Source organism: Ambystoma mexicanum, chromosome 8 (genome assembly GCF_040938575.1).
Source record: "Ambystoma mexicanum isolate Mex_15411 chromosome 8, UKY_AmexF1_1, whole genome shotgun sequence".
Lineage (NCBI taxonomy): Eukaryota > Metazoa > Chordata > Amphibia > Caudata > Ambystomatidae > Ambystoma > Ambystoma mexicanum.
Window position 1 is genome coordinate 1427694689 of NC_090929.1, and position 12119 is coordinate 1427706807.

Here is a 12119-nt window from a genome sequence, read left to right on the forward strand (position 1 = left end):
TCTGGAAAGTGTGAATGTTCCTTATAATGTAAGCCCTTTCCTGGGGAAAGTATCGGCTTTCGTGGGAAAAGTGGTGGTCCTGTGTGGCTGGATGTTGGGTCTGGGTCTGTCTGGAGCCAGACGACATTCTTGCCAGTGTGTGTCTGATGCTGGGCTGGGCAGGTGCAGTGGGCAGTGGCTGTGCAATCATGGTGAATGAACCCATGTGTATATTCATTTAGTGATATTACTTGCCTGTTATTTTCATTTCAGACCTAATAATTATTGGACTTTTATACTTTACTGTCTAACTTGAATTATTTGAGTGCTCTGTGTCTCTCATTGGACCAGTAAACCACCCCAGTCCTTAATCACCGACCTTGTGAGTTTGTCTGGACTTTAATGTATTTTCCCTGTTCACTATAATGGTGGCAGCTCAGAAACTTCCAACAGGGTTAATTGTAAAAATTAATCTTCACAATAAATGCAGATGCCTTTAACCTGTTCTTAATCTCATCTGAGTGCTTTTGCAAACTTGGCGTCCGTCAGTTCCACTGCATGAATGGTACGATTATGTGGGTGGGTTGTCTTTCTCCACATTTTCTTTAAGGGTCACTTTTCATTCTGCCCAGTTAATCATCACTTGTGCATTTTGCCAAATACAGTCCGGAAAAGAGCACTTACTAAGAAATTACATATAAAGTTTATTTTGAGGTGCTCTTTAGGCTGAAGGTCATGGAAATGGATTAATTGAAAGCCTAAGTGAACTGTTGGTTTATTTCTGGCTACTTTGGCTCATTGTTTTCCACAGATTATTGGTGATAACAGCAAGCCAAATATATTTGTGTTAACTGTCATCTGTCAAGACTTTCTGAATTCACTTTGCCTCTACTATTTGCTTCAGACTGTAGACACCATCTGTGTGAACCAGATATGAAACTGGTGTGGCCTAGTGCAAAACTCCTCCAGGCAGCCGCTGGTGCCGCCTATCGAGCCTACTACAAGATTACCACAAATGTGCTACCATTGCTACTGGAACAGTATAACCAACACACGCAGGTAAGAGGAGTCCCTTTTTATGAAGAAAGACATCCTGGTATAGCCGGGACATAAGTAAATGTGTTTTTAAATCTGCAATTCTATCTGAAAAATGTGACAATGTCCCATGGTTAGGGAAGCCATAGAGGCTGGCTGCCGCTACCTTCTATGTGATGTACAGATAAAACAAGGGTACCTCAGGGACCCAGTCGGACTTATCCATGCCATCACACATGCTACCATGCCTATGACTCAAACTATATGGTCAGACACTCTCTCTTATTCCACACCAAAACTCAGTCAAGGTGTCCTAGCCTTGTGAATAGGACTCTTCAAGCTCACACTGGAGATTCAGGAACCGGTTCTGCTTGGAGTTTGCATTGCATTCAAGGAAGGACAGTGGGACCTGCAGAAGACAGAAGTGCAGAGTCCTGCCAAATTGTATAAACCGGCATAGAACTGTGGTTTTAACTTGTGGACAGCCAGTGTTTCTCTCCTGCTATAAACCTGTTAGTTTGCAGGAGAGAGGTTTGCAGACATGTAGAGGAGCCTGTGCTGCCGGTCCGCTACTGCAGAGTGAGGAGCTGGTGGCTAGCCACGCAGGAACTCTCAGGGACTCAAAATGGTGGCCATCTCTTGTAAACTCAGGCCATGTAGTTGCGCTTCATTGCATGAATCAATCAGGAACAGCAAAGGGACAATTTTAAATTTGATGCTTGCCGCCATGCAGCTCATGGTATCCCAAGCTCTGGTTCTCTCTAGGTTGGACTATTGTAACAGCCTCTTTCTAATTCTACCTGCCTCTACTCTCCGCCCTCTGCAACTAATCCAGAACTGGACTGCAAGACTTGTCCTTGGCCTGAAGCTCTGGGATCGAATCTCTCCAGCTCTGAAATCTCTCCATTGGCTCGCGGTGGATGCAAGGATTAAATTCAAAACCCTCTGCATTATCCACAAGGCTTTCTGGGTCCAAAATACCTTCACCTATCCCTCCGCAAATACCTCCCCTCTCGAGCTCTCCGCTCCCCTACCTCTAACTCCCTCAGGGTCAGTCGTTTTTCAAAGAAACGAGCTGGGAGTAGATCTGTCTTTGGCTGGGGCCTCTCTCTGCAACAGCCTCCCTGCCACTCTAAAACTTGAGGAGAACCATCTCTGGTTCCGGAAGCACCTCAAGACCTTCCTCTTTTCTTCTGCCTTCACACCCCCTTTCCCCTGTTGATCTTTTCTCTCTTGGCACCGTGCACCTGGCCACCTTCCTGCACTGCCTCCGGGCCACCCCTTGCACTGGGGTCTGTATCTGTACCCATACAGCCCCCCTTTTTCTTCCTGCACTTATCAGACCTACCCTGTCTGCTGACTTAAACCTAGCACTTGCAAATTACTGGCTGAATTACCACGGTCACGGTTTGTTGCCTATATTATTTATTTATTATTAATCTGTTTCTCCTTTGCTTATCACTTTCCACTTCTCCCCCCCCCTTCCATGTACTTTTCCCCCTCCCCCATGCATTTGCGCGTTCTCAATGTCACTGGGCCTAGTAGGATCGCTGTTTTGTTCTCCCCTGTTCCCCTCCCCTGCCTTTTCGCACTCTGAAACACTTGTGTATGAGCGCAATAGAAATAAAATATCAATATCATGGGCTCCGTAGCTGAGCACAGTTAAGCATTTGCATTCCCCAGAGGTAGGTCCATGCTGTTATTTGAACAAACTCCAGATTATGTGGTAGCTGTGCAGATCAAGAAGGAATGCTGAGTAACCAGAGGAAAATAGTGAGCTGGATGGAGGTAGAGGTTTAGAAGTGGCAAAAGGAGAGAAAAGAAAGCAAAATAAAATAGTTAATCCTGGAAGAGGGGTGGAGGAGAAGGTGAAATACCTGTAAAATAAGGGGCAGGACCCAGAGAAGTTGGTCAGTGAGCAAAAAAGAGTTGGACGTAGAGTAGGGAGAAAAGGAGGACATCCATGGGAGTGAAAGTAGAAAATAACTCAGCAGAAGTAAGTAGGTTGGAGCGAAGCATGAGAGAATCCAAGGGAAGGCAAATAATCTGAGGTCTAAGAAAAAGAAGCAAGAGAAAAGGTGTGGAAGGTGGAGATGAACACAGGGGTTACACAAACACGCAAAGAAATTAATGGACCCCTGCTGCAAACCCACAGCTATTCTGAGACACGACCAGGTAAACTCAGTATGGACTGCTCTGAACACAAATGGCCGTGAGAAGAAAGGACTCCAGATTTTACACACATTGTAATCCCGAAACAAGAGCCATACAAACGTGTTGTGGACTAACTCAAATTAACTTTGAGTCAAGTCTAGTAAGATGCCCAGTGAATGATATACTTCAGCTTGTAAACAAAAAGAATATGCAAAACCCACAGCTATCAAATCGGGAATGAAGACCGAGAACACAGTAAAAAACTGGAAATTGAAGCCAAATTTACAACAAAGGCTAGCATAAGAGGAGCTCTAAGAGAAAAATGTTACTTCTCCGATGACATATTTAGAAGCAATATAATAGGACACCACTACATTGAAAGGAATTCGCGACACATTTTATTAGTTAAAAGAAAACTAATCAAGCATTATACTTGAATGTGACTTCAAACATAAGCACACATTTCACTCAACCAAACTCTGGGTGTGGAGGGATGAAATCAGAGATAATTAAAAGAAATCCCCTGAAGAAACTCTTACAAGTTACAAAACATGTTGAAAGGAATGAAACGAAACATGTCGGCTATGAGTATAGCGTTGGTTTAAAGGCTATTTCAATAAAAACTATAACTATTACACTTTGTTGCTGCTATACAAAAGATATGCTGCTACATAAAAAATGTCTGTGCAATAATTTTGTTGTGCTTAAACTGTGTTCTAATCTGATTAATTGAACTACGTATTGTTTTATTAGGCACTGATCACATTGAGGTGCACATATTGATTTGCATATATTTTTTAATTGCATTAGGTTGTTAGATGAACGCAAATAAATTGTTTACTATTTTTAGTACAAGATAGTGAGTAAATTGTATTTTATTGCTCTTTAAATTTGATATTGTGAGCTCCGTTATCGACTTTCGTCAGCACAAGCTCCCCATATTGCATGATGTGGAAGGTGGAGTAACTAAGAATGGAGTTAAAGTGGGTCCAATCGCTGTAGAGCACTGAGGTGAAAAGCATTAGAGATACGAAAGTGGAACCTGAAGACCAGAAGGTGAAAGAGGGCTCTAAATGTGTCATCTTGAAGAGACCCCTGATGAGCCTGTTTTGGCAATGACTGTGGATGCCTGATGCCAGCAATCTGAGGCTCCCACCAAATGACTGAGTCCCAGGACGTTTTTGCAAAGAATCCTCCAGGTGTGGCATTGTGTGGGTACCCATAGCCCCATGAGACTAATGGATGCAAAGGAACACCTAGCAACGTGTCTTCCTGACCAGAACAAAAAGAGAGAGCGAAAGTGTTCGGTGTCAGACCCACAGAGAAAGACGCACAACTTCACGCTGCCCACGGAAGCTGAATCGAAGTCGACCCTTCACCCTAGGTTGGCACGGGTGCCTGGTTCCAGGAATACAGGTCACTGCGTGGCAGCCAGTGGGGGGTGGGGTAAAGAGGGTTAGGGAGAAGTTGTGTATAGGTATGGGGAATGAGGGAAACAGGAAAGAGGGTTAGGAAACCCTGATACGACACAACCGTCCCACTTGCTCTTGGTAGGAGCTGTGTCCCTCAAACTACACCATAACTGCTGCCGTGGGTTTTTGCCCTTGCACCCACAGTTTGCCGTGTTGCCTTAAAAATACAATGGTGTACTTATCCTTCGCCTGGGGACCCGTTCATGGTACCCCAGGCTCAGTAGAACCAGCGAAATGTGCCACAGCAGTTGTGAATCAACATGCCAACTCCTTGTGGCTCCGCTGGTGGCGGCCGCAGCGTATTTCAACTTCCTGTGTTCTCAGTGAGCAGACTGGCACCCTGCGTGCCTAGAAAGCCTGCTGCCGCTGTCATGATGCCTACCCCCGGGCATCCGGATCAAGCCCATCAGCCCCGGGAGCAGGCATCCAGACATTTACAAAAACCCCAGCAGCCCCAGCTAGAGCCTGTCTGGGTTCATTCCTGGCGCCGTAGGCACCAGGCTCATAATAAAAATCAGTCCTGGCGCCATAGGCGCCAGGCTCATAGACATTACTTACCTCATGCAGACCATGCTGCAAATAAATCCAAGCCAACGTGAGGCCTGGATGGGACTATTTTACTACAGGGACTATTTTTTACTCGGGTGTGGTCCTGGGGAACTTCTTTCCTGGGACTACTTTGGAGGCTATTTAAACCACACCCGAACAGCAGCACATGCTTCGTGTTATTCTGCATCCAGCAGCGTCACTCTCACCGTGCCTGCAGCCAGCATCCAGTCTTCTGCCATGCCCGCCTCGAATCCGGAGCTCCTAGAATAAAGAGGAAGAAAAGGACAAGGTTAGAAAACAAACTTATTTCAAATTCCTCTACCTGATTCCGGATCCATTTCATCTCCCGACCTGGAAAGTACATCAGTCCTGCACGCGTCGCTTCGCCAGCTCCAGCACGGCGCCATACTCGCCAGTTCTCACAGCACCTTTCGATCCGGCACTGTCTCCATCATTTCTTCGCTGTACTCCGGCACCTAGGGGCACAAGAATAACAAGGTGAGCCAAGGGAATCAACAAATACCTCTTACCACCATAGACTTACCTGATTTACCACCGGCGGTATTATTCTCCATATCTTCATATGCCGCATCTGTAAAGAGGGAGAAAAACAACACGTTAACGCATGCAATAGTTACCGGACAGCGTTGGGGTAACAGACTCTTACCTGAACGCCAGCAGCAGCTACGAGACCTTCTTCTCACGAACTCAGTTGCAACTTAAGGAAGGAAGGGGATAGGAGTGAACATCGGGCACATTGAACTCTTTGAACTTGATGCTTACCAATCCCGCCTGGGACTTCAGAGTCAATGCTTACCGGAACTCTCCCAAAGCCTTCAGACCAGTGAAGTAACTGGTATCTACGCGCCCCTGCAAGACACGCAGGATGGAGAGCTCATCTTTTACAAACATAAGGTGAGGTTACTAAGGGGATATCAGAGGTGATTAGTGGGGGAGAGCGAGAACAGTTGGGAGGCAATCACTAAAACCCACAGGTGGCTAATCCCTGTCTCCACTTGCAGGAAAATACTTCTTCGGGTCCAGCAGACAAGACTAGGCGGGCCAGTCCAGACAGTCATCTCTGCACTACGCATCACGTTGACGGAGACCGCAGCTGTCCGGGTCCGATCGACACCCCTGTGGGGTCCAGGTGAGCGTAACAGCCGTCGCCTTTCTGTCGTTGCTCACCACATCCGCTCACCCACAACTTGCCGTCGACACCTGCCCGTATCTCCGGCCCGTTCCTGCATAATTCCAAAATCTCCAGCAAGCAGCGCAGGCTTGGGCGTGACTAAATAGGCCATTCAGGCAGCCTTCTCTCTCGTAGCTCATGATGCTGCCATGCCCACTGGGAAGTGTAGTTTTCCACTCCAATGGCAGTTTCCCTCTGCCTGACACCGCCAAAACCTATGAGCCCTGACATCATAACTCTTGCCACAAAGCCACAAAAAAGCACCCCAATTCCCAGAACTCACATTCTGACACTATTTATGAAATCCAACTAAGGGCATAGTAAAACCATACTTCGAATGGATTGTGTCCTCCAACGTATCCCAGATCTTTGACATGTAATGTCCACAGCTGTGCTGCTTCGGAACATTTATCGGCAGAGGGCGCCCTGCATCAGTTCCGTTTTTTCTGCAAACATGTTTGCTTCGAGAACTCAGCGCCTCATGTTATCTTCGATAATGTTGTCTTCTTCGACCCCACCGACCCCACGGTCGGGCTTTAAGAAGTGCAGGGACTGTAAGTCCAAGATTTCCAATCAGACCTGCACCGTATCTGCTTATGGTGTCTGGGCAAGAGCCACAACAGTCGACTGCTCGAAATGCCGGTCGCTGACTGCAAAGGCCTTGCGGGAGCGTAAGGGGAAGTTGCAGGTAGGTCGGTGTGCAAACCCCGTAAATCTAGAAAATCTACCGGTCTGTCCGACGACTCGAGGGGTGACTTTCCCTGTCGGAGGGAGTTCATGGGATCTCGGTCTCGGAGTGGTTTGCGCCACTCGTTTAGGCACTCCCGAAAGCGGCGTCACTGGTCGCCTTCCCTGTCCTCGTTGAATGATGGCTCTGCGAGGAAAGTGGCTTGCCCCACTAAATCCTCGACCCCGGAGGAGTGGGAGGCGTTCAGGGAGAAAATGTTGGAGATTTTTCAATCTCAAAGCACTGCCCCGTCCGCGCCTTCGGTTGAAGCCGGCGGGGATCGGTCTCGGTCCGAAGCTCTCGCGCCTTCGGGCCCGGGCAGTCAGCGCGATAAACATCGGGAACTGTCGAGGTCCCATTCGGACAAGGCTCTAGGTGATCGCCAGAGACGTGCCATGTCCAGGTCGCGGTCTTCGTCCCTTACGAAACCGTAGAAATCTGGTAAGGTGTCGAGGAAGGTGTCGACGCCATAGGCGCCGGGCCCATTGAGTGCGCCTGTTGGGGCCTTACCCTCGATCAGGCCCTCGGAGCCGTTGTAGACGCTGAAGCCATCTGCGCCCTCTATGCCATCGGGGCCTACAAGTCTGAATTTGCCTGTGGAGGCCCCTAGAGCTGTAGATCCTCCGAGAAAGGCTCTGTCCAAGTCTGTAAAGCCTGCTGTTGACTCCAGGTCGACTCCTGCTCCAAGGACGGAGATCTATCATTCTCTGCAGGATATCTATGAGGACGAGGAAGGGTCTAATGTTGAGTTGGAACATTTTGACACTGCGGGGGACACTCCTGAGGCTCCGGATTATGGTCTTTTCTAAGGACAGTCAGTTGTAAGATCTGCATCAGTCCTTACATGATACCAGTGGCTTGGTGTTAGGGAGAATTCTCATTCTATGGCTAATTTCTCTTACCTAGTGAGTCCCTCAGCAGCTTTGCTGGATTTCTGGAGTTATTTTTTCCACTTGGTAAGAGTGGGAGCTTTTCCCCCACTCTTCCCTGTGTTTTGCCAGGTGTATTTCAGCTGTTTTTGTGATTGTGGACTTTGGAGAACACCACTTCAGTAGCCCCACTGTTTTGTGTGTTACACAGCACCTTCAGTGCAGTGACACAGGGTTGTCTTTTAGACTTTCCACCGACTCCATTTTTGGACTGACTACTGTCCACCGGAAAAGGGTAAAGTTGCCATTAACTTTACAATTTTCATTGAACCACAGATCCAGTACACCCCATCTTACGAGTATTGGAAAGGGTTAATCCTTAGCCCTTTTATCTGTACCTCGTAGAGCATTGTTTTGCTCTTTTAACATTTAGACTTGGCTGGTGGCAGTGATATCTACCCTAACTTTTCTACCGCGATTATACTATATAGACGTGGTATTGTTTTAGGCTATTATATTAGCCTCGAACATAAACCCGCTTGAACAAATACCGATTAGTTTGGCTCCGGGTTTATTCGCCACTTCTTTTTGTTAAAGTCCTTCTTGTGTTTTACTTTGTGCGGAAAACCAGGTTTGCCTTCTTTGTTCACCGTTTTTTGGCGAGCTTCTGCTCTAGGCGCCTGGGTGTCTAGGTGGTTGAATGTGAGGGAGGGGTGTAGTCATCCCCTGCAACGGGGTACCCTAGGGAACCAAAATCGCACTTTGCCATGATTGGCTGAGGTGGTTGTCCGGGCCGGACAACACCCCTGCTGCGTGATTGACAGCCAGGCTGTGTGAATGGGGGATTTTCGCATAAAAGGCAGGACTCTTGGGCTGGAAGTCAGTCGCCACTGGAACTACAAGGAACCAAAGAGAAGCGGAGAAGAAGACGGCTGCTGCAACTACCATGTCCCGGTGAAGCCCTGCTGCAGTCCTGAGCTATCTACCCTTCGACGACCAGAGAAGATCCAGTCCGGAGTCTTCTTCCCATGAGCCTGGTGGGGTCAACCAGCTCATCTTCCACAGCCAGAGGATCCTCTTCATGGTCGAAATCACTGCACACTGCTGTAGTGGTCCGGATAGTATCTGAAGAGCCTCTCCTGTTTTAAAGGAGCGCACCTTTTATTCGCAGTCGCTGCTGCTGGCTTTATCCCTGAGTAGTGCAGGCCCCTCCAGACGTCGGCCTTCTTACCGAAGCTCCAGGAACTGCGGGTCTGCAGGAAACTACCAGGAACAACTGCCGTGGCACCAGCTTCTTCATTGAATAAGGTACTGTGTCCAGCTTCGAGGAACTAGGGTGAATCCCTTTTCTCCTCATCCAAGGCTTGCCCTTGTCTTCCCCCTTATAACTTTTGCTTCCTCTGTTGACAATATCCAAGTACTCCTGGCAACGTTGAATCTGAACTATCGGACTGTGTGCTCCTCGACAACAGGAACCCGGTTCCACTTCACACTGGCTCCGGCCTATTGACTTTTGTTTTCCTGTCAGCAAGTGTTCTCTGATTCTGTCTGTCTTGACAAAAGTATTGCCTATGATTTTTACCCCCAACTCTCTTTGGTTAACTCGGGTGCTAAGTGTGTTTTTGCCCCGGTAACATTTTTCTGCGGATACGCGTATCTTTCGTAAGGCCGAACTGTCATTACTGTCAAAAAGTGATTGCATACGTTTTCCCGGTAACGTCTTTTTGTTTCACAACACCGGTCCGTTAAAATATAGGGTACTTACCTTGAGTTGTTCAGTGCCAAGATAATTGGCTGTGTGTAGTGTATTTTCGTGTGGTTTTAATTTAATAGAAGTGAAGTGTTTTACCAACAGATGGTTTAGAAATAAATGTATTTTTTACTTTTCAACCAAAAACCTTGAGTCAGTGTTTGAGTCACAGTAATTGTGGTCCTTTGTGTCATCTCTACTACTGCTCATTTGCTCTTGAGATAAGTCTGGCTGCTCCGCTACTGCTACCACTTTAACATAGTAGTTCAGGCTTGTACCAAAGGTGAACTTGTATTACCACTTGTGGTCTTAATTGTGTGTAGTGGTCCCTAAGGGCACTGCACAGGATTCTGCTTAACACTTGGACACGTCTCCTGAGATGGAGTTTGGCAGGCCAGAGCCTGGGGCTCATGCTGAATCCTCCTATTGGAGGTTGATGTCGAGTGTTACGGAGTACCTGGGGTGGTCCGGGCCTCCAGTTGTATTTGATGAGATGACCTGACTGACATTTTAGATCAGGGTCCGTCCACTGACCCAGTGTTGCCTTTTCACATGGCGTTACAGAAGAGGGTGGCTGCTGCTTGGAACACCCCGGAGTCTCTTCCGGCGGTCAGCAAGTCGTTGACTAAGAAATACAGCCCATCTAGTAGCGACCCCCAGCTACCTATCCACTCACCCCACTCCTGAGAGTTTGGTGGTTTAGGCGGCCACGGCCACCTCGAGGCAGGCGGCGTACCCTACCATCCCTCCAGATAGGGACGACAAGCGCTTTGATGGATGGACAAGCAAGGTATTCTCGGCTGGGAGTATGGCCCTTAAATCTGCCAACTCCACCTGTGTCTTGGCCATGTTTTCGCGCACTCTGTGGAATTGTCTCTTTAGCGGCTGAGCATATTCCCGAGGGGGAAGAAAGGGATGGGTTCCTTGCTATTGTGCCGGGTAGCAAGTATGCCATGTGTGAATCCCTTCAGTCTGGGTTGGACACGGCAGATCGTGTTAGCCGGTCCATGGCTGCGAGCACCGTGATACGCAGGTTTGCATGGTTGCGGAAGACAGGTTTTGCACCAGAGGTACAGAACCGTCTTCTCAACATGCCCTTTGACGGCTCTCATTTGTTTTGCAGCAAGGCTGACGAGAGCCTTCAGAGGTTGCAGACCTCCAAACTGTCATGATCTCTGCTTCCAAAAGGCCAGGACTTACCCAACTCCCTTGGAAGCAGACCCATAACCCAGGTTCCGAGTGCCAGCCAGTCCCAATTGGGACCTTTTGGACCCTGTCCTGGCGCCAGTGGCGCCAGGCTCATAAATATGCCCAGTCCCAGCGCTGCAAGCGCCGGGCTCATAATGCTTGGGTGGACTTACCTGCAGCAGACCATGCTGCTTACTTACCTGCCAGTTGAACCCCTGATCCTCTTCTGTTTGGGACTACTTTTCCTGTTCGGTGGGACAGGAGCCACTCCCTAGGTTCAGAACACTGGAACTCTTCTGGAAAGCAGGAACTCTTTTCTTACCTAGGCGTGGCTGTGGAAGGAGACACCTAAGCACTACAGGAGGCTATTTAAACCACACCCGATGGATGAATCTTGCTTTGCGTTATTCTGCATCCTCTGCAGCAGAACGCTCATCGTGTCTTCTGCATCTGATCCTGGGCCTAAAGGAAAAAGGCTTACCATCCTGAATCCAGTCTTCAGCAACATCTATAAAGACAAGAAAGAACAGGTTAGCACTACGGTCTTCAGTGACAGCGCATCTCTTACCTGGTCCATCGGCTGTCATCAACGCCTTGCGCAGCATTCCTGCATCTGAAAGACAAAGGAAGGTGCGTTTAAAGACATTGGGTAACGTTAAATACTCACGTGCCATTAGTCCATCCACGCCGAACTCAGTGGGCATTCCGGCATCCTTCAGCAGCTCCGAACTGGTACCTGCAAAATAAAAGGACAGTTAGTGCGCATCGTGAAGCAAGCAACAAGCGCTTACTTACGCGCTTCCAGGCGCTTCTATTCCGCATACGGGTCCATCCTCAACTCACTTCAGCCAGTCAACCGCCATCGCCGGAACCCTGCAAAATAAGAGACTGCATTACAAAAGACTTTTAAAGACATTTGAAATACTCGGAACTCACCGTTCGTGAAGTAAACGACAGACAGCAGTCCTCTGAAGTCAAGAGGCCTGCGCTACCTATCCAGTGAAGAAACTGGTTACAGCACCCTGCCCCGAGGCAGATGGAGAGCTCGGCGTTCACTTACCTAAGACATCTTACTCTTCGAGTCAGGCATACAGTGCACAGAGGTCCAGCCCAAAGAGCCAACCGGGTGCTACACATCACTTTTGAAGATACGGTAGTCGCCCAGTCAAGACCGGCGCCTCTGCGAGAATCAGGTGAGCGTTAC

At 48.3% G+C, this 12119-nt stretch overlaps 1 protein-coding gene across 2 annotated transcripts in view; it reads left to right on the forward strand.

Moving 5' to 3' along the window:
* The window catches only part of MMS19 (MMS19 homolog, cytosolic iron-sulfur assembly component), a 1998114-nt gene that overhangs the window by 944988 nt on the left and 1041007 nt on the right, over positions 1 to 12119 (forward strand). For both annotated transcript variants that reach the window (XM_069611573.1, XM_069611574.1), the window contains exon 13: positions 884 to 1038. In XM_069611573.1, coding sequence (XP_069467674.1) covers positions 884 to 1038 — 155 coding nt within the window. The remainder of the gene's footprint in view (positions 1 to 883; positions 1039 to 12119) is intronic.